At 51.7% G+C, this 20,947-nt stretch overlaps 10 protein-coding genes across 10 annotated transcripts; 7 read left to right on the top strand and 3 right to left on the bottom strand.

Annotated features, from left to right (window-relative positions):
- Nucleotides 1-558: 558 nt before the first annotated feature.
- On the top strand, nucleotides 559-5,011 carry COCMIDRAFT_90656 (uncharacterized protein; the record flags this gene model as incomplete). Its single annotated transcript, XM_007688081.1, has 9 exons — nucleotides 559-610; nucleotides 696-835; nucleotides 1,064-1,192; nucleotides 1,266-1,467; nucleotides 3,325-3,670; nucleotides 3,735-3,801; nucleotides 4,029-4,091; nucleotides 4,145-4,772; nucleotides 4,836-5,011. The coding sequence occupies 9 exons, from the start codon at nucleotides 559-561 to the stop codon at nucleotides 5,009-5,011; spliced, it is 1,803 nt and encodes a 600-aa protein (XP_007686271.1).
- A 287-nt stretch (nucleotides 5,012-5,298) lies between these two features.
- COCMIDRAFT_46386 (uncharacterized protein) lies at nucleotides 5,299-6,702 on the bottom strand (the record flags this gene model as incomplete). Its single annotated transcript, XM_007688068.1, has 2 exons — nucleotides 5,299-6,294; nucleotides 6,631-6,702. Coding segments are annotated over 2 exons (1,068 nt in total), but the record flags the coding sequence as incomplete, so codon positions are not given.
- An 854-nt stretch (nucleotides 6,703-7,556) lies between these two features.
- On the bottom strand, nucleotides 7,557-9,032 carry COCMIDRAFT_90789 (uncharacterized protein; the record flags this gene model as incomplete). Its single annotated transcript, XM_007688080.1, has 4 exons — nucleotides 7,557-8,349; nucleotides 8,399-8,742; nucleotides 8,804-8,853; nucleotides 8,906-9,032. 4 exons carry the CDS (start codon nucleotides 9,030-9,032, stop codon nucleotides 7,557-7,559), a joined length of 1,314 nt encoding a protein of 437 aa, XP_007686270.1.
- A 772-nt stretch (nucleotides 9,033-9,804) lies between these two features.
- On the top strand, nucleotides 9,805-11,915 carry COCMIDRAFT_24835 (uncharacterized protein; the record flags this gene model as incomplete). Its single annotated transcript, XM_007688046.1, has 3 exons — nucleotides 9,805-9,989; nucleotides 10,047-11,092; nucleotides 11,143-11,915. 3 exons carry the CDS (start codon nucleotides 9,805-9,807, stop codon nucleotides 11,913-11,915), a joined length of 2,004 nt encoding a protein of 667 aa, XP_007686236.1.
- A 373-nt stretch (nucleotides 11,916-12,288) lies between these two features.
- On the top strand, nucleotides 12,289-13,491 carry COCMIDRAFT_24834 (uncharacterized protein; the record flags this gene model as incomplete). The annotated part of the gene is made up of 1 exon (XM_007688045.1): nucleotides 12,289-13,491. One exon carries the CDS (start codon nucleotides 12,289-12,291, stop codon nucleotides 13,489-13,491), a length of 1,203 nt encoding a protein of 400 aa, XP_007686235.1.
- A 399-nt stretch (nucleotides 13,492-13,890) lies between these two features.
- Nucleotides 13,891-14,275, top strand: COCMIDRAFT_45079 (uncharacterized protein; the record flags this gene model as incomplete). Its single annotated transcript, XM_007688067.1, has 2 exons — nucleotides 13,891-13,993; nucleotides 14,124-14,275. Coding segments are annotated over 2 exons (255 nt in total), but the record flags the coding sequence as incomplete, so codon positions are not given.
- Nucleotides 14,276-14,817: 542 nt separating this feature from the next.
- On the bottom strand, nucleotides 14,818-15,595 carry COCMIDRAFT_90751 (uncharacterized protein; the record flags this gene model as incomplete). The annotated part of the gene is made up of 4 exons (XM_007688079.1): nucleotides 14,818-15,148; nucleotides 15,203-15,252; nucleotides 15,346-15,401; nucleotides 15,571-15,595. The coding sequence occupies 4 exons, from the start codon at nucleotides 15,593-15,595 to the stop codon at nucleotides 14,818-14,820; spliced, it is 462 nt and encodes a 153-aa protein (XP_007686269.1).
- A 179-nt stretch (nucleotides 15,596-15,774) lies between these two features.
- COCMIDRAFT_90655 (uncharacterized protein) lies at nucleotides 15,775-16,638 on the top strand (the record flags this gene model as incomplete). The annotated part of the gene is made up of 1 exon (XM_007688078.1): nucleotides 15,775-16,638. The coding sequence occupies one exon, from the start codon at nucleotides 15,775-15,777 to the stop codon at nucleotides 16,636-16,638; it is 864 nt and encodes a 287-aa protein (XP_007686268.1).
- Nucleotides 16,639-16,832: 194 nt separating this feature from the next.
- COCMIDRAFT_35209 (uncharacterized protein) lies at nucleotides 16,833-17,114 on the top strand (the record flags this gene model as incomplete). The annotated part of the gene is made up of 2 exons (XM_007688059.1): nucleotides 16,833-16,964; nucleotides 17,004-17,114. 2 exons carry the CDS (start codon nucleotides 16,833-16,835, stop codon nucleotides 17,112-17,114), a joined length of 243 nt encoding a protein of 80 aa, XP_007686249.1.
- A 920-nt stretch (nucleotides 17,115-18,034) lies between these two features.
- COCMIDRAFT_90755 (carbohydrate-binding module family 63 protein) lies at nucleotides 18,035-19,186 on the top strand (the record flags this gene model as incomplete). Its single annotated transcript, XM_007688077.1, has 1 exon — nucleotides 18,035-19,186. One exon carries the CDS (start codon nucleotides 18,035-18,037, stop codon nucleotides 19,184-19,186), a length of 1,152 nt encoding a protein of 383 aa, XP_007686267.1.
- Nucleotides 19,187-20,947: the final 1,761 nt, after the last annotated feature.

The following is a 20,947-nucleotide window of genomic DNA, read 5'->3' as shown; positions in this document are numbered from 1 at the left end:
GAATGGCGGATGGACGAGGGTGTTTGGAGTTGAGTGGAGTGGTGTAGAGGATGGAGATGATTGGCAATACGTAAATGAATGCTTCGAGAAGGCCGGGATTCGCTGGGGGGGTGGGTGCATCCGGAGGGTGCCAAACCCAAAGCGATTTCTGATGGTTGCCCAACCATTGATTGTATCATGCTGCATCATCTGCATCTGGTGGTGGTGCGAAATGCAGACGAGCAGCCGGGCGCCATGGGGCCTGGCTGGATATTTTTTCCTCAAAGGCTCTCTCTGTCTGTGCCAAAAGACAACAAGACTGAGCCAGCGCAGCAACTCTCGTGTGCCATAGATTCAGAGACACACACTCAGACACACACATCACCTGCAGCTCGACGGCGTCATCCCGGCGCTAGCTCTTCCAGGCAATTGGCAGGCCCGAACCACCAAAACGCAACTTAGGCAGCTACTCCCCATAGCTGGACTCGACCAGACGGCCATACATACTTCCACCCTGGCCAGCCCGTGGCCATCCCTACGCCCTCGTCGCCTCACCTTCGTCCTCGCCTTCGCAACACCATGGCCCCGCCCAAGCAGAGAAAGATTGCCATTGTCGGCAGCAGGGCAGTCGGTACGTCGAGGCGCGCGGCGTGCGCAACCTTCACATGCAAGCCGCAGCACGCAGCACGCAGTACATACTGACAATCCTCGCCCAGGCAAGTCGAGTATGACGGTGCAGTTTGTCGACGGCCACTTTGTAGACAGCTACTATCCTACCATTGAGAACACGTTTAGCAAGATGATCAAGTACAAGAACCAAGACTATGCCACGGAGATTATCGACACAGCCGGACAGGTACTTTGAGGTTTTCTTTTCTCCCCGCGTCGCCCTGCCCAGCCCACCTCCACACCCCACTCTGCCGGTGCTTCGTGCGCCGCGACTGGGCCTGGGACGCGCATTGCTTGCATCCAAGGCCGCTGCCATTGCCATTGCCACTGGAGCCATGTACTACCACTACCACTACTACTATTATATATAAACGCGAACAAAGAGGACTCGACTGACTCGGCTGCTACTGTGCAGGATGAATACAGCATTCTTAACTCGAAGCATTTCATTGGCATCCACGGCTACATGATTGTCTACTCGGTCGCCAGCAAGCAGAGCTTTGAAATGGCACGCATTATCCGGGATAAGATTCTGAACCACCTGGTAAGTGCTGGTGCATAGATACAATAGGCCATTGTTATCAAGACATGGAGGCTGACCACGTTGCCAATGCCAGGCCGTCGAATGGGTTCCCCTGGTCATTGTAGGTAACAAGTCGGACCTTCGCCCCGAACAACGCCAAGTCACTCCTGAAGACGGCCGCGCGCTCGCCGCTGAGTTCAAGTGCGCGTGGACCGAAGCCAGTGCCCGCTACAATGAGAATGTGCAAAAGGCGTTTGAGCTCATGGTTGCTGAGGTGGAGAGATCTCAGAACCCTGGTGAGCCTGCAGGCGGCAGCAAGTGTTCAGTCATGTAATGGAACATTGTTGACTGACATGGACGTGCTCCCCCTCGCTTTGAAGGCGTCGGAGTGGACAAGTACAAAGGGTTGCAGCAAGAGGGTGAGGAGCGGGACAAGAGACGACAGAAGCGAAAGGACATGGTGAAGCATCGGGTGAAGCATTTGAAGACGCTCTTTGTGGGGGGGGACTAGGGCGGGGCCATGTGGCATTTTCTTTTTTGCTTTGGTTTCTTAGACGACATAGACGGGCAGGCTGCTTTGAGGCAGTCATGACATTTGTTTATGCGGACACGACTCTTATGTTTTAGCATGAGAGGCGAGGTGCGTACCGGCGTATTAATGGAGGAGGCGGGGTGGGTGAACTCGGCGTTGTATCTGGTATGTGGACTATCCGTGTTGCTGCCTCTAGGACTGCACGTCACGGGTGTCGTAGCTACTATAATGCTCCACGTTATTTTCCAAGACTCGATGGTGCCGCATGAAAAGGACTTGTGCTGATATCTGACACGGCAGCATGTGCCATGGCTGTCTGGTGTTGGTCTGACATGGCCGCCGCTTACCCCTCCGCTGTCCGCTGTCCGTTGTCCGCTGTCTGGCCTGCCTTCTCGCTCTTCCAGCAGCAGCTCCACCGTGCACGCACACGCACACGCACACGCACACACGCACATGCCTTGCCTGCCAGCCTTTTGCCCATGCCATGCACCGACCACCCCCCAAGCCAACCCACAAGACTCGTTTAGGCAGCTCTAAAGCTTTGACAGAAAAGCCACTGTTTTCCACGGTCTTTTGGAGAGTGCCTACTCGATTTGGTAGTTTGGGACCGTAGACATCTGTGCGGCACTCAGCTGCCTCAGCCGCCGTGCATTTGCTGCTGCTACTACACACTACACACTACGAGCACACTACTTACCACCACTGCCATCCCTCACCGCCCTAGCATGTATACTATGTACTATACAACTAACAACCTTTCATCTGCTGACCCCCATTCTTGATTGGCTCCCCCGGCACCGACACCAACCTCTTTGTTTCCCCAAGCAGTAATCCACCACCTCTGCCGTTGATTGCTGGGCTTTTAGAGAAAAGGTTGCCCCGGTGCGTTTGTGGTTAGTGGCAAAGTTGGTTCTCCCCTTGGAACCTGTGGCTGCCCTTGCCCGTGGGTGCGAGTAATAAACAGGTCTAGTGCGGGGCGGCCTTTTTGGCATCCCTGCAACTGGCGGGCGGTTGTGTGGTGCGGGACACAACTTGATGAGTCGCTCACTGGCTTTTGACACCAAACTGGACCACGCCCTACGCGCCCCATTGCTTGTTCTCTCTCTTGCTGCGACACACTGAGACTGTGAGACAAGATGCTAGACTTGTATGTCATGTTTTTTTGTCTGTTTGTGTCTCTGTATTCTCGCGTCGCGGGAAATGTTGCGGCAGATGCTTCTCTGGAGAGGTTTGGAGGGGCTTGCATATTGAACAGTGGGAGAGAGAGAGAGAGCACATGGACAATACGAAATCAGACAATGGCGCCAGACTTGCGATTCTACAAGAGAAGAACTCTAGCTAATCCGCTTCTCTCTACTACAGAAACGATTTCATCAAGGAGCGCGGCGGCGACCCGGAAGTGCGTATTCCCTTCTGCGAACAATTGCTCGCGCGACAACACACAATTTCGCAAATGGCTAATTTACCCACGAACGTTTAGAAAATCCGCGACTCCCAGAAGAAGCGCCATGCTCCCGTCGAGATTGTAGACGAGATTATCGCCGACTTCGAAGGCAAGAATTACGCCTCTATACACAAAGAAAGCTCGTATGTTTCTAACCTGTGGACCTTCACGAAACAGACCACCGCCGCACGCAATACGACGCCACACAAATCGGCTCCAAGATCAACGCCATCCAAAAGCAAATCGGCGCCAAGAAGAAGGCCAAAGAAAACGCAGACGACCTGCTCGAAGAAAAGAAGCAACTCGAGGAGTCCAAGAAGAAGCAGGAGGCAGAGGCCCACGCTAAACTCGTCAAACTCCATGCCAAAGCGAAGTCGGTCGGCAACTACGTGTACAAGGATGTTCCCGTTAGCGACAATGAGGATAACAATGCAGTGCTGAAGACTTGGGCGCCTGAGTCAAGGAAGGCCGAGTTTAATAAGGAAGGCATACCGCATCATGGGGTTTTGGCTAGGTTGAATGGGTAAGTGGAGGCTGCTGTATATTGGATTTTTGGGGGGGGGTGGGGTGCTGATGGTTTGAGACAGATATGATCCCGAGCGCGGTACCAAGATTGTTGGTCATAGAGGATATGGTAAGTGCATCCCAGCAGGTGTTTTTCTGGTGGGCGGGCTTTGACAATGCGCGGTGCGCTTGTTGAGGGTTGCATGATTTGGCGTATGGAATCTTGGACTAACTTTTGTGTAGTACGTGAACTCCACATCTGCAACTGCCATTGCACCCAACCGACTACGCTTTCGTCGAAAAGCGTGCAAGCGCTCCCTTGGGCGACCGCTCTGGATATGAAACAACATGGAGCACCTACTAATATATGTGTTTAGTGCCTGACTGGCTATGGTGTCTTCCTCAATCAAGCACTGATCAACTACGGTCTAGAATTCCTAGTAGGTATTCAGACACGTCATTTGAAAATGTCAAAACTGACACTACTTCTTAGTTCAGCAAAGGCTTTACCCCCAACCAACCACCTTTCTTCATGCTCCGGGATCAGATGGCCAAGACCGCACAACTTTCCGACTTTGACGAGGAACTCTACAAGGTCACTGAGAGCAAGGACAAGCCCGAAACCGACAAGTACCTCATTGCCACTTCAGAACAGCCCATTTCCGCTCTTCACTCAGAGGAGTGGCTGCACAGCGACCAACTGCCCATCAAGTACGCCGGATACTCGACAAACTTCCGAAAAGAGGCTGGATCTCACGGCAAGGATGCCTGGGGTATCTTCCGGATACACCAATTCGAAAAGGTCGAGCAATTCCTCCTCACACACCCCGAAAAGTCATGGGAGGCCTTTGACGAGATGCTTGCCAACTCGGAAGAGTTCTACCAGAGCCTCGGTCTCCCTTACCAGGTTGTCGCTATCGTTTCCGGAGCCTTGAACAACGCCGCCTCGATGAAGCGCGATCTCGAGGCCTGGTTCCCTGTCACTGGCGGTGGAGAGTACAAGGAGCTCGTCTCCATTTCCAACTGCACCGACTACCAGACTCGTGAACTCGAGATTAGACACGGTATCAAGAAGTTGAATGCGACCCGCAAGGAATACGTTCATGCGCTTAATGGAACTCGTAAGTTTCTCTTCTTTTCGTGTTGGTTACTGGGAGGTTGAGTGCTAACTCCGTCGTGTTTAGTTTGCGCTACTGAGCGAACTCTTTGCTGCATTCTTGAGAACTACCAGACGCCAGAGGGTTTCGTTGTTCCCGAGGTTCTGAGGAAATACATCCCCGGCCAACCTGACTTCTTGCCATTCGTCAAGGAGTGGAAGGCGCCTAAGGAGGACAAGGCTCTTCCGGACCGGACGAAATAGGCTGAGGGGTTTGTCGAGTAGAGGGTGTTGAAGGAGAAAGTTCCAAGGACGTGGAGTGATTGATTGATGGATTCGCGTGGCGCTGAAAGACTGGCAAAGTATGCCTTGCCATGGTATGATGAATACTGAATCTTGAGTGAGGAGATTTCACGAATGCAAAATGTGAAATTGTAGCTTGCCATATCTTGACAGCCCCCAGGCTGTGATGATTTCTGTCCTTCCCTTCTACTAACCCCATTTTTTCCATCTTCTCCCAAATCTCACCCACTCTCCTCTTCTTCTTCCTCCTCCTCCTCCTCAAGCCTATTCTCCCAACTCCCCAACCATCGATACCCACTACTCGCCTTTCCCAACGCCTCCAACGCCCTATCCACAGGCCCTTCTTCCTCCCCCTCTCCCTCCCCACCCCCATCCCCTTCATCCCGCCTACTCCGCCCCTTCAACTCCACAAAAAACACATAATGCCAATTCCGATCCCCACTCGGCCGCGTATTAATCGACGTGAGATTAATCCCTTGATCCGAAAACGCCGTCAGGCAATTCGCCAGCGCACCGGGGTTCGAGTGGTGTACTGTGAATGTGACGAGGGATTTCCAGTGATCATGTCTTTTATTTCCTTTTGCATGGGTTATATTTTGAGTTGGAGGTGAAGGGGTAGAAAGAAGAAGAAGACCAGGAGAAGAAGAAGGAGACGACTGCCGTTGTTGTTGTTGTTGTTGTCGTCGTCGTCGTCGTCTCAAAATAAGAAACCTAGTCATATTCCCCAACCGATCATTCACTCCTTCCGCCAACACTTGTAGCCCAAAGATGCCCGCTGCAACGGGACTAGACAGTGCCGCCGACGTGCCCGTCGCATCCTCCGCTGCAATCTGCGCGGCGCGCGACGTGCTACTCACATCAATCTTCTCGACGTTGCGGAAATGCGTGGTGAGGAAGTTTTTGCACTGGCCCCAGGCTTGCGGGTGCGAGTATATGCGTTTGATGTGTGAGAAGTCTTCTTCGGTGCCGGTGGAAGAGCTTGGAGTAAAGGGGTGATGGCCGAGAAGGCAATGCCGTACGGCTACGTACGCTTCGTCGCAGACGAGGATGTCGGCGTGTTGTTTCGAAGAGTCGGCAAAGAGATCTAGAGTGAAGAGGACGGAGCCGTTGGAGCTGTTTTCAAAAGGGACGACGCCAAGGTGGGCGGTGCGGGATTGCACGGCCGTGAAGACGTCTTGGATTGTGGTGAGAGGGGTTAGGGTTGTTGTTGGGGGGTCTTGTGGGGGGAAGGTTGAGAGAGCGGCCTGTTTTAGGGTTGGTTTTGGTACTTCATGGGTGTTTGGGAAAAAGGAATAAAAATAAAAGGAGGGTGAAGGGATTGGAGAGAAGATATTAGAGAGTGAAAAGAGTGGATGGAAAGGAAAGGGTGTACAAGGAATGAGAGATGATGCCTAGGCCAACTGCATGACTCTCCTTTCCACCTCTTTTATTCGTAAATCGAATAATTCAAGATACGAAATAAAGCAAAAAGCTTGAACCACAGATACTAGACTTATAACCAGTCATACCGAAAGTCGCAGAAACAAACATCCACCAACACAACAACAACAAGAACATCTAAGAAACATTTTCCAACATACCTGATGCGTGTAACTGCCCTCTGGCCCCAGATAGGCAACAACTGATTTTTTCTTCTCCTCCACGCCCGTCATATTTGGGCTGTTGGCAGGTTACAAAGCGTATGGTAGATGGCTAAATTCCACCGAACCCAAGGGTAAGATAAACTATATATTCTCTCGGGACGACCGTCGGAACCACCACCCCCGGTATCGGCGCTAGTGCAACACCAGTCCAAACGGTACTTTTTGTGCTCAGGCAACATACAAGTACATGTAGGGCGTCAGGACACACAAGTTGACTCTACATGCAGAGTGGCAGCAGCCCACATAACACGGACTGTAGGTACATATAGGGCACAAACACTACGTCATAGTATTGTTTCTAACAAACACAATCGAGTCAGTCACAAAAATCTAAAAAAAACAAGACAACACATCAAAGTCACTTTTCTAATTCAGCTAAATTTGAGAGAGCGACAAGCTGACGCATATATGGGCGAGCAATCTTCCCTTTTTCCTTCCTTTCCTCCCCTATGGAGAGAGTCGCAGCCAATCAAAGACAATAACCATTCTTCAGAACCCCACTCATTTTTTAGTCCTGACAACAGCTAAGATAGAGCTTGTCGGGCCGGGTTTTTGAAGAGGCTGAGCCTTGGACGAGACTGCTGCCTCTCCGTGCAAGCGAGAGCGGGTCGTGGTAAGAATGGGTGTTGATCGACCTGCACACTATTAGCGGGCAATCCATCAACAAGCACAACTTCCACCTACATTGCAAACCCTCCGTAGGCACTCCCATCTTACAACCTGGAGAGGCGAAGCGTCGTTGCCTCGACTACTCTGGCCTTGACTCCGGATACGTCATTTAGACTTTTCGCGCGGGTAACGGACGTTCCTTCACTCGACTCGAGTGGAGACGCTACCTCGCAGTCAGCGAGGGCGCACAACCGTCAATCATCGTAGAACTCGTCTTCATCGTCGTCGACCTCGGCAAGCTGTTCAAAGTTGAGGGCATAACGCAGGATGGCACCGATACCACCAAAGCCCTTGACGAACTGGTTACCCTCGGAAGAACGATCCGAGACGAATTCGAGGTTGGCACCAAAGTCGCGGTACTTTTCGGCAAGCCACTCGAGCATGGAACCCTGATCAATGACTTCCATCTCCTGTCCGGTTTCCTTGTCCATGAAGATGCTTCGGTCCTCTTCCTGGAGCTTTGTGGTGTGGAGGATGATCTCGGAACCGGCAGAGCTCTTGAGAACCCATCGAGTGATTTCCAAGTTTTCAAAGACAATCAGAGTCTCGGCTGCACCAGCCTCGAGGGCCTTGAGGGTATCGTCGATACCGTAGCAGACCTTTCCAGAGTCCTTGGAGATGTGGTCAAAGTACTCGTTGATGAGCTTCTTTTCTTGAATGAACTTGACGTTACTGAGAGTCTCGCCTGCGAGTTCAATGGCCTGGTTGAAACCGTTTTCGCCTCCGTAGGACACGTCGACAACTTTGATGACTTTGGACTGCAGACGGTTGTCGAAGAGGTCCGACTGGTTGAGATCGTTCTTGAAGTCGGCAGAACCAGCGAGAATGATTCCGGCAACGTTGACTTTGTCGGCGGTGATGAAGTTCTGGACAGCCAATTCGGCGACCTTGCGGACGTAGTTGTGGCGCTTTTCTTCACGCAGACGGGCGAAACGCAGAGCGGACTGACCACCACGACCGTGCTTCTTAGGAAGGTCGACCGAGAACCTGGTGGCGTTAGTATGGCAACGTGGGGGGGGTTGTACGTCAGGCTCACTTGTGGACAATTTCACGCGTGTTTCCTGACAGAGTACCGAACAGGGCACCGTTTCCGTCCATGATGATGAAACCAAACTTTTGGTCAGACTCGAGCAGCTCGCTCAGGGCCTCGGTATGGAACTTGTTGTCACACAGGTATAGCGAGGTGTTGATGGGCTTGAAGGGCTCAAAGTCAATGTTGATCTTGCGCTCCTTGCCTTCGGCGGTGATGATTTCACCGCAGTAGACAACGAGGCCATTGGGGGGGACCTTGGAGTAGAGCTTCAGACGCTGCTGGGTCGATGTGATGGCGGACAGGACAGAGAGACGGTTGACGCGGGATTTGATGTTGGAGGCAGTGCCCTGAAGCGCGCAAACGTTAGTTGTTGGACATAAATCGCGCAAGATCAGGTGGCAGACGTACAAACTCTTCAGCCAACATTTTGGCGGCGCGTGAGATCTGATCCTTGGGGGCTTTGGATAGTCAGTCGGTGGGCGGATAGGCTGCTGCGCGACGGTGACATACGGATGATGAGCGAAATCATGGATGTGCCATTTCCACGGGCGGCCTCGAGACGCTTGATGAGCTTCTTGACCTTCCAGATCTCAATGTTCTTCTCGGCCTCGTTGGGCTGCTCGTTCTTCCCGGACATGGTCGCGGTGGGTTGGTGGTTGTGCTGGAGAGGGAGGTGTGGGGTCGAGAGATTTTCTCGAAGGGCGAGGGGCAGGCGAGCAGGCCAGCAAGCGACGACGTAGGGGCACGCACGGCGACTGCAAGCACGCGTTCGCAGAGTGCAGACGGCAGCAGAAGGGGGGGGTGTTTGCAGCCGACGGGCGTGGGTGAAGAAAAAGATTTGCGTCTCGGGCTGACTGACTGTGAGCTCACACCAGGCCGCTGATCTGGTCTGGCATCATCATCATCATCATCAGGCACACACACTCTCTCTCTCCCATCTACCAGCATAGAGAGAGTACACATAGGCAGCACAGAATGCGTATGGCGATGCTCATTGGCTCGGTTAGCTGGCCACTCAGAAGACAGCGGACGCGAGGCTGCCGGCATCCGCGTTATCAGCCATAGCTTCCACCCCGTGCCATGCACCCTATGACGGCTACAGTGCGGGGGCCATGGATCCCCTCGTGATAGCGATCCATGGCTCCTGGTTTCTGCGTCTTTCGATGCTGCGCACCAGGGCTCCATGCCTTGGTCGGCGCTTCTTTATATAATGCCATCCGTCATGGCTCCGTCCTGGTTATCTACTGCATCCACAGGGTGCAATCTCAACCCGACGATAGCCAGGTATTGATTCAGTAGTTCCCGCCCCTGCAGGGTTTCAATCAAACCAGTTTTTTTATATCAAGCCTCGTGCTCCACTTGCGCCCCTTGGTCGTGTGTTCTCCTTCCCATCATTGCCGGCACTCACCATGGACATCAGAGGAAAACAGCCCTCGACTTGGGACGACTACGATGGCTCCGCCAGGGCCTCAATCGACTCGGACACGGGCAGCCGTGTGCAATGGGACCGCCTCGAGAGGCGCCCCAGTGGCGAGAGCAACGCGACAAACGGAGGCCGATGGTCAGGAGCGGCGACTGAATTGCGGCGACGGCGGTGAGCATGGCTCCTGATCTTGGTGTTGCGCGTGACGAAGCTAACAGGGCCTCTCAGATCTTCCATCGGCCAGCAGTTTGGCGCACTGGGCGACGCTGGCGGCGTAAACAGTATCAACAATTTCGCGCGATCATGGCAGCGTGCAGCAGGCTTCTTCGAAATCACTCCTGTGCGACCCTCATTCCGCGTTGAGCATGGCGACGGCGATAGCGACGGCGCCGACGAAGACGGCGACACCGATGCGGCGGATTTTCCGCGCAGCGACCTCCCAACTCCCGTCCCAGACCAGCGATCAGCCCTGCGCAATGCCCTACAGACCGAGGGAAGGCGTGCATCAGACAATGCACTCACAGATGAAGAGCAAGGTGCCACCGAGCAGACCCAGCTGCTGCCCCATACAGTCGAGCAGCGCCTGAGAGCAAGGGGATCTAGCATATTCCAGATTGAGCCCTCGCTATCTTCGCCCTTTGGAGCAAGCTACGGCACTGCCTACGGCAGTCTGAGCTCGCGCGTCAATGAGTCCTCAATGCGCCATGCCGGGCGATTGTTCACCGAGCAGCAGCTCAAGGGCGCTACAGAGCCCGAACAGGAGCGAGAACCGCTTCTTGTCAAGCAAGTTGAAGAGGATGGTCATATTATCAACGTGGTTGTGGGTCAATCTACCATGCCCCAGACCATTTTCAATTCGGTCAACGTGTTGGTGGGTGTGGGACTGCTCACCCTTCCTCTGGCTTTTAAGTACTCGGGTTGGCTGATTGGTATGGTTTTCCTTGCCTGGTCAGCCGTTGTCACTGCCTACACTGCGAAATTGCTTGCCAAGTGTCTGGATGTCGATGGCTCCTTGATCACTTTCGCCGATTTGGCTTATGTTTCATATGGCTCAAAAGCCCGAGTGGCCGTCAGCATGCTATTCTCCCTTGAGTTGCTCGCAGCTTGCGTTGCACTCGTGGTCTTGTTCGCTGATAGTATGGACGCGCTGATTCCTGGATGGGATATCTTGCAATGGAAGATCTTGTGTGGTGTGATTTTAATACCACTGAGCTTCCTGCCGCTCCGCTTCTTGTCATTTACATCGATCTTGGGTGTCATGTCTTGCTTTGGAAGTGAGTAAATGACTATGCATCCCTAAGTCTCATTTGCTAACACCCACTAGTTACCATCGCAATCTGGATCGACGGTCTTGTGAAGCCAGATGCCCCCGGCTCCATTCGCCAACCAATGCCACAGTACCTGTTCCCCGATAACTGGCTTACCGTTCCACTCTCCTTTGGTCTCCTCATGTCTCCCTGGGGTGGCCATTCTGTTTTTCCAAACATTTACCGCGACATGCGACACCCTTACAAGTACCGCAAGTCTGTCAACGTGACCTACATCTTCACCTACATTATCGACGTTGGAATGGCATGCGCTGGCATTCTCATGTTCGGCGATGGCGTCTTGGAAGAAATCACGAGCAATGTCTTTCTAACCGAGGGTTTCCCTAAGGGCCTTTCAGTATTCATCGCCATCTGCATTGCCATCATCCCCTTGACCAAGATTCCGTTGAATGCTCGACCCATTGTAAGCACCCTCGAGCTTCTCTTTGGCCTAGACGCACGATCTCTGGCCATGTCACCTTCCATGGACGGCATGGATGGCCTCACCCGGGGATTCTTCAAGATCTCCTTACGCATCATCACGATTGTTTTGTTTGTTTTCATCGCTATTGTTTTTCCCTCGTTCGATCGCATCATGACACTTCTCGGAAGTGTCGCTTGCTTTAGCATTTGCATCATCTTACCGTTGATGTTCCATCTGAAGCTTTTCGGAAAAGAGATATCCAGTGGAGAGAAGATGATGAACTGGGTGCTGATCATTGTCAGCGCCATAATGGCCGTTGTCAGTACTGTGTTTGCTTGCATACCTAAAGAGCTCCTTGAGTCATAGGTACAGAAGATGTTGATGGATAGAGATGCGAAAAGTCTATACGTGGCATTGTTTTCTCAGTATGCATAAAGCACGATATCCGGGAGAATTTGGCGTTTTTGAAGCATTTACTCTAATTTCCTTCTAGTCATGAACTACGTAATTCACCGTATACATCATTGGATGTTGGGTTTCACAGGCTTCGCAGATACGACTGTTACCTGATTCTGTCGCATTTCCTTTCACCCCAGAGTCATAGCTCTAGATTGCTTTCACTTGTCACCAAGCCGCTTCACGCCTATTATAAAAAATTCAGATTGTTCAAGTCAAGGCAAAACAACACTCTTCTCCAGTGGTCCTTTCTCTAATGTTGACTCGATCGCGCTCTTCCTCTATGAGGTTGCTCCTTCTCATTGCATGTGCGACATGCGCCACTTTTGTACACGGCCTCGTCGTCCCGGACGTCCCTTCCGAACTCGCCACGGGTACCACCAACAGCACCTTTCCAAGCGAACATCCTCTTGAAGAATGGTCCGAGCCAGTAAAAGCGGCTGCCGACGATCCATGGACGCTCTCTGTTGCTCGAGGCGCAAAGCTGCTCCAAGGCATGAGAAGCAACGATGCTGACGCGGCGAGTCTCTACGGCTTAGCAACAACAGCAGAATCACCCTTTAACGGTAATCTCATCGACAAGTTGCGCGAATGGGGCTACAATGATAACAACGACGCTCTAGCCAAGCAAGCAGACCCCGAGTGCAACTTTGACAGTCGCGACGGCCATATGCTCAAGAAAGCCTTTACGGATCTCGGAATCGGGATAAGCAGCAAGGGAAAAGGTGGACCCAACCAATGCTTCGCAATTGAACACACCAATGGTCCAGCCGTCAAGTTGGGAGACAACGGAAAGATGCCCGAAAAAGCCGACCAGCGGTACGAAGTATGTGGAAAAGAGTACAGAGTCACAAATGCCGAGCATACAATCGGCGTCAATACAGAGGCCGGCGCCGTATATGCTATGCAACTGTCCTCGGCCGCCAAAGCAGCGCGTAGACTATGGAAACGAGCGCCGCTCACTGAGGAACTTCCGGCTATACGTAGCGTCTCTGACATTGCATGGGCTTTTTGGAACCGAGCACATGATTCAAAAGGTCTGGAAAATACCAAGTACCTCTTCGTTGCCATGATCATCAACAAAGAAACCAATCAACATGTCAAGCGCGCTTTGGGTACGCCATCACCCCCAAAAGACGAACCAGATGGATGGCCAGGGCATAACTTCAACATGGATACGGATGAAGGAAAAGCGCTACTCGGCTCACCAGTTGGACGATGGGCAGGATATTTCTTGATGCAGCACAAAAGGCAGTTGGGAGGAAACAAGTATATATCCAACGTGAGAGTATTCAAGAGTGAGAAGGAAGGTAGTTGGCCGTACTTCTTATTCTATGTCGAAGGTCCTAGTATAGCTCCTATTTGGAAGCGGAGTACCAGCACGGACTCAGTAGAAGGATCTGTAGATACAGCACCAAAGGTTATCATGAGAAGTGAGGATGGAAGAAATGTGGTTAGAGAGCATGTTGTTTGGGCGGATATGTAACCCATGCGTGTTTACACATATCAGTCTCACACTTGTTTCCTAGTCACCACCAGAACTGAAATCTGAAGTTTAATAATAAAACAATGTAATAGTTCATCTCTACCAAACATAAAAAATACAAGATCGTGAACACCCCGCTGACTAACACCCGTCGCGCCTCCAATCGGCGCAACCCCAGCAGAAACCGCCGACCTCCTCCATCAAGTACGTCAAGAAATTCTATCAAACATAGCGACCGCAAATCCACACCCCAAACACCTCCGTATACTCGCCTTCCCCAAACCAAAAAAAAACAATCGCCTTGCCGCAAAACCCCTCGTTTCACAACCACCCCAACACCACTCTTTCCGAAACCCCCAAAGCAACGACAAGAAAAAACCAACCATGGACTCCCTCGGCAGCGGCCTCGGCAACCTCGACCTCACCAAGCTCTCGGACCGCGACAAGCAAGAGCTCCAGCAATTCGCCATGAACGAAGGCCAAAAGGCCAGAATCCAATCTTGTACGTTCTTCTTCATTCCCCTCTCACCTCCCACCTCCACTTTCGCCCGCCACCCCAGTCCACACCCTCGTCTCAACTACCAATTGCGCAAGGAAAAATTTGCTAACGCAGAAGGGAAAAAACAAAACAGCCATTCACTCTCTAACCGACACCTGTTTCCGCAAGTGCATCCCCACGGGCACGGTCAAGTTTGGTAAATTGGATAGGTACGAGGAGCCGTGTATGCGACAGTGTGTGGATCGGTTTTTGGATGCGAATTTGGTGGTGCTGAGGGAGTTGGAGAGGTTGAGGGGGTAAGAAGAGAGAGAGAGATGTGTGGATTGATGGAAGGGAGGGAGGGAGGGAAGGGTAAATATGGGAATTGGGGGAGGGGACAATGTACGATAGGAAATGATGAGATATGAATGAGGATAGGACATGGTTGTTACGTCAATCATCTGTAGGATATCGCAATGCGCTGGAATGGCATGCTGAACAGATATGCATCTACGAAAAGATTCAATGAGCGAAGCTACTATGGAAAAAAAAGAACGGACAACTGCTCGATACTAGCAACCAAAAAAAACACACAACATTGCAGCTCACACAATTCAAACGTCAAACGTCACACATCATCATCAACTGCAAAAATATATATGTTTGTTTCAGGACCAAGTTGGGTATTGGCGCCATGCGGAAATTTGTTTCATTCGAAGTCAACCTTGACTACGTTTATCCCATGAACGCCCGCCATGCATATCACATCGCTTTTTTCCTTTGCCGGGTATAACCAGGACCCTAATCATGACTATCCATGCCCTCTCTTCGTACAAACATCGCCTCATTTAAACAATGGCGAGCTTGGTAGCCGCAATGTCGAGAGCGTCGACGTCGGCAGTGAGGCGGCAGAAAGCCTTCTTTGAGCCGTCGGGGCGGATCAGGGTGTTGATCTTGACGCAGCTGACGTCGTACTGCTTCTTGAGAGCGGCGGCGATTTGGCGCTTGTTGGCCTTGACGTTGCAGATGAAGACGAGGGTGTTGTTCTCCTCAATCTTCTTCATGGCGGACTCGGTGTTGAGAGGGTGGATGAGGACCTTCTCAGCGTCCATGCGAGGAGCATGGGGGACCGACTTGCGAGGGTACTTAGGGGCGCGGGACAGCTCGAGGGTCTTGGGGCTGTGGAAAAAATTATTAGCATGTGAATCTTGAAAAGGTCAATCTAGGGCATACCGGTGGAAGCTGGTGCTCTTCCTGATGGCGCGCTTCTTGTTCGCATACGACTGTCATCTCGTTAATTGTGTCCGTCACACGAGACGTACAGCCCGTCAGAGGTATATTTCTGACACGACTCAAGAGGATCAGGGGAGGCTTACGCCCTTAAGGGCCGCTTTGGCAGCGGCGTTGGCCTGCTTGCCGGTCTTGGTGGCGGCTGCAAACATTGTTAGCATTGAGCGCAAACTGAGGGGAGCTGATCGAGGCGCATCTGCAAAGTTCCTTTGCAAAGGTTCACGCTGCTGGAGTGCAGGCGCTACTTCGCATTGTGTGCGTATGCATGCTCGTTTCTCGATCTCGTGGCTGCGATATAGGCGTGAACGTACTCTTGGATGCTGGCTTGGGTCCCATTTTGGCGGTGTTGGTGGTCCTGAAGGTTAGTGTCGAGAGTCGCAATTCATTTTTGCGGCGGACGGCATGTCGGGTGCGAGGGCTCGGCTAACTCGCGCTAGTGCTAGCGCCAGATGCAGCATCTCCAGCTTTCGGCGTGCCCTCGCGCGAACCATGTGACTTGCGACGCAAACGCCATCATGGCTGTAAAAAAGCGCCAGAAGACTCTGTCGCATGGTCGGCCACCCATCAGCAAGCCAAAAGAGCGGATGACTTCTGAGCGATCACGGACTATCATTCGCACCCATCACCGTTTACAGAAGGAGCACGCAGCAGCTCTGAGGAAGGGAGACTTGTCATCTGCAGAAGAGATTGCTCGAGCTATCGAAAAGAATGGAGGTATAAAAACGTATCAGGCCGCAAGCAAACAGGGGCAGGCAAAAGATCGGGGTGGTGATTCAAGTAAGGTCTTAGTCGAATGGCTGCAAAAATCGCACGTGCTAGGAGCAAAAGAGCGAGGCCACATCATGCCCAAACTTCGATGCCTGGAAATCGGCGCTCTGTCAACTAAGAACGAGATTTCCAAGTACTCGAGTGTCATCGATATGACAAGGATCGACCTCAACAGCCAGGGACAGGGTATAGAGAAACAAGATTTCATGCAACGACCACTTCCAACGGCTGACGGCGAACGTTTCGACATCATCTCCTTATCGCTAGTACTCAACTACGTACCGGACGCCACTGGCAGAGGCGAAATGCTGAAGCGTATTACCAAGTTTATGCGAAGGAGCACTGCAAGAGTGGATGATTCCCTGCTTGCACTACCAGCACTGTTCTTCGTTCTACCACTTCCATGTGTCGACAACTCCCGGTACCTAGACGAGGACCTACTTCTCCAAATAATGGGCCGCCTTGGCTTCAACATGACGTTCAGCAAGAAGACATCAAAACTGTGTTACTACATGTTCATTTTGACAGGGGAACCCACTAAGGCGACCACGGAAAAGAAGAAGATACGAGATGGCCCAGGCATGAATAACTTCTGCGTCGTTGTTGAATGAACATCAGGTGCTAGAACGCAAGGGATGTAATATGCCAATACTACAAAAGCGGAGACGACAGAGTACCATGCAAGTCGGGGTCGAATAGGAATCGAGAGCGACGAACACTTACAACTGGCGACTCTATTTTCGCCTTGGCGCCACGCTGAACATACCATCAACATGCGGCGACTACACTGGGCATTGCGGAAAGAATGCCGTTATTCTGTATAGGGGGAATACTTGGCTGCCATAAAAGTACGTACGTGTGTAGATCAGAAATTGCTGATGTCCTGTTCGGACCCAATCTGATGTCACAACAGGCACTGTCATCGGGATTTTCCGTGGTATCCTAGCTTTCTCACAAATAAGCACGATCGATTCAGCCTGCGCCACGAACCACATTAGAACGTTTGCAGATGGCAAAGTGTTGTTTTGGTCTTTATAGCGGGCCTAACATCACAGCAGAGCAGAAGTTGTGCCGAGACCCGTCATGATATCCACCTAAGAACATACATTTCAATATCCACCGGCAATGTGCGGTATTATTTACAATGGGTCGGCTCTAGACCAGTCGGTAGTAAATATGTATGCGGTTTCGTCGTTGCGCCGATAAAGTTCCGAGCGCTGCTTACAACAAGATGTTCGGTGGAAACGCCTCGGTCCTCAGGCACATATTGTACCTGCATGGCACCCGTACTGCATGCGCATGTACAGCGAACATCACTTCTCGCAACACCGCCGCGATGAACTGCAACAGCTTGCTCGTCGCTTTATGTGCTGAGAAGTTGGCTGCCGAGCAAGGAACATGAAATTCTGCTCAATGTGTTGCCGCCTCGTTATCTCGCTGCTGTTTGATTTTCCTTTAGCGCATCCTTCATCCCAGCACCTCATCACCCACGGCCCCCCAGTTACCATTGCGCCAAGCATTACTCAAGCCTTTTTCTGAAACAACCTTAGCTCGTCCAGATCCCAGACACCGGCTTGTCAGAGTATGTTTCGGGCACGGGGACAGCTTGCAAAAGGTACAATGCGCAGCTCGTGCGACAAAATTACCCGTCTTTGGCAGGTTGAACAAGGGAACATTAAACAGGAGATGAGCTTATTTCCAATCGCTTCCGTGGCCAAATCTCCACAAGGGAGTTTGTCCGAGCGCGTCGCCGCTGCCCTGCTCTCGTGAAATGAGGTGTCAGCCGGACCTGGGTGTTTATGTACCTGGGCGGGGGCGCTCTCTGTTAGTCGACCTTTCATTTATCTCGTCCGCCTCGTGGCAAAGCCAAACTCTAGTCATTCTTTCTGCTCCATCCAGTCACTCTTTTCCAAGCCGCTGCGCTGCTGTCACTCGTTACCTGAACTCGTTGATACGACTCATCACATTCCTTGTCACAACTAAACTGTCGGCTAGAAGTCAGACACGATGAAGTCCACCATCTTCTCCATCCTCCCCATTGCGGGCCTCGCTGCCGCCGAGTCGTACTGCTCTGTCCAGACCTACACTAAGACCGAGTACGAGACTGTGTATGAGACTGCTACAGCCGCAAAGGTTGCAGATGTCACGGCCAGCAAGCCCAGCACCTGCTCAAGGCCTACCGTCACTGCCACCACCTATGAGAAGGTCTACGTCACTGTCACTGCGCCTGGCTATGGTTCAATGCCTCCAAAGCCTTCGACCTCGACTAGCACCGTCGAAGACTACGTCACTGTGACTGTCCGCCCAACAGCTTCGGAATGTGCAGCCACCCCATCCTCCGCTCCACTCGCGTCCGCATCACCCTCCCCTTCCGGAGTTCCCCTCCCAAGTTTCCAATTGGCGTCCAGCCCGGCCGTAGAGGCCACTTCTGAGAGCAAGACCCCAGTTGCGTATCCTACTGCTGCGCCGCCCGCTGCATCATCCACTGCCTCATCCACTGCCTCTGCAGCTGCTGCGGCCGTCTCCCCCAAGGCAGGTTCCAACACCTCTTCCGCAGGATCTAAGCGCGGCGAAGCTACCTTTTATGGCGGTAACCTCGATGGTGGCATGTGCTCCTTGACAGGATACAAGCTCCCCAGTGGCCTCTTTGGCACTGCGCTGACCGACTCTGACTGGGATTCCGCCAACGCTTGCGGTACCTGCGTTAGCGTCACTGGTCCTTCTGGCGACAAGATCACTGCCATGGTCGTCGACCAATGCCCTGGCTGCGGTCCTCACCACGTCGATCTCTTCCCTGATGCTTTCAAGAAGCTCGCTGATCCCTCCAAGGGAATAATCCCCGTCTCTTGGGAGATTGTTCCTTGCGGCATCACCACCCCCATTGTCCTCAAGAACAAGTCCGGTACCAGCGCCCACTGGTTCTCCATGCAAGTCATGAACGCGAACATCCAAGTCACCTCTCTCGAGGTCTCCACCGACGGCGGCAAGACCTGGAAGGGCACCAAGAGGCAGCCGTACAACTTCTTCGAGAACTCGGCTGGCTTCGGTACCGACTCCGTCGACGTCAAGGTCACCAGCTCCGGTGGTCAATCTATCATTGTCAAGGGTGTCAGCGTTGCCTCTGGCACCACCAAGACTGGCACCAGCAACTTTTCTTAAGCAGGATGGCCTGCAGTGGGTGGATAGTTGAACCCAAAAAGTTGTAGCAGCCTTTTCTCTTGACGATCGGATTTCGACGACCTTTTTTTTGTGACATACATTCCTTTCTTTTACATTTAGCCACTTTTTTCTTGACTCAAAGCCTTGAGTGGCCTTTGGTCGTTATTTTCTATTCATCAATTATATCTATTTTTCAGACTTGGTTTGGCCGTGAAACGCTTTGCTGGGTCAACTTCATGAATGGAAGTCTTATTTGCAACGTCTTGATTTCCCTTTTTCTTTTTTGAGTGCACACAAATTATCAGACTCTAAGGGACATTTCTTCAAGACGATGGCGTCCATCGTTGATATGTACTTGTACTTGTAAAATTAGCAACTACTACCTTCCCAAGGTCCTCCTACCAAGTCAATCCAATCCAAGTCATGTCCAAAAAAACACTCCAACACTCAACCCTCTTCACTCCCTCCCCTCTCACACACACAAAACTCACCCACCAGACAATCAAACTCTCCCACCCCTTCCGTATCCCCAAACAAAACACCGGACATTACACTCCCCGCATTCATACACTCCAACTCCAAAATTACCTATAAAACCCGCATACTATACCTGTAAGCAAATCCCCGAGACAAACAAACACCAGCCCTGTACATCATTTTCTTTTCCGCACAAGCGGAAAGTATGGGGTTTTCCCGTTTCTCCACTTGTGCCGTCTGTCTCTCTCTCTCTCTCTCTCTCTCTCCTTACCATTCAAACCCGCCTATCTTCTAGCCATGCGTTTCGTAAAACGCTATGTTGTGCTCGCAGCGCTTAAGCGATAGAATGTGACTACACAAGAGTTTTTTCTTTTCCTCCCCACAGATGTAATGGTGTTTCTCAGGGATTCTTTTTATTTTCAGAGTGGAGAGGAGTGAGTTTTATTGGTAGGGTATGGGGCGGCTCAGATCGGAAATTAGATCTTGTGAAGGGCAGACTAGGGGGGGGTGGGTGGGGTTAGGGCCAAGCTGAACGGTTGGGTCCCCGTGTGTTGGTTAATATCGCTTACGGGGATTAGAGGGCGGATGGCAGAGTATTGGTTAGTTTGGTTTTCTGGAGGTTGTGTGGGCGGTTAGGTGGAGAGTGTGGGGTTGTTCTGGTATTTTTTTCTTGGGGGGAGTATGGGGGGTAGAGAGGGACTTGGATGTTACATAATGGATGAATGTTCGGTTTATTTTTTTACCCAAGAGAAGCGGGAAGAAGGGGACGAGAGGAAGGGATGTCTCGCAGTGCGTTTGTGTGTAGACTTCTGCGGATAGGACGGATTAGTAGTAACATCGCTTGCAGTGATGAAATGCAACAGTTCAGGAGATAAAAAAAATATAAACATGCGACTTCTTAATAGGGTACATGAGAAAGAAGTATAAGTCATTTGCGAAGTTCGAATTGTCTGCTAATAAGTGTAAAAGGAAAACACAAGACCTATCTGACAGGAAGCAGAACCATACTATATCAAACTAGGCAATACGTCAACTCACACATCACATGTATTTCATTCTCTTACAGGCTTGACGTCCCGTCATCCATCCAATCACAACATGCATCAAAAAATACGAGATCCGTCTCACTCTTATACGAAATCGATGGTGCAATCCAGCTTACGCGTCCAACCTCATCCCCCCCCCCCCCAAAATCACTCAGATAAAACCACAGGCAAACAAGTCCCAGATGATGAAAGTTCCATTAATCCATGCACAAACTATATACAGGATCTCCCTATTACC

This window comes from Bipolaris oryzae (assembly GCF_000523455.1).
Source record: "Bipolaris oryzae ATCC 44560 unplaced genomic scaffold scaffold_37, whole genome shotgun sequence".
Lineage (NCBI taxonomy): Eukaryota > Fungi > Ascomycota > Dothideomycetes > Pleosporales > Pleosporaceae > Bipolaris > Bipolaris oryzae.
Note: the sequence above shows the minus strand (reverse complement) of the source record. Positions and strands in the feature narration are given on the sequence as shown.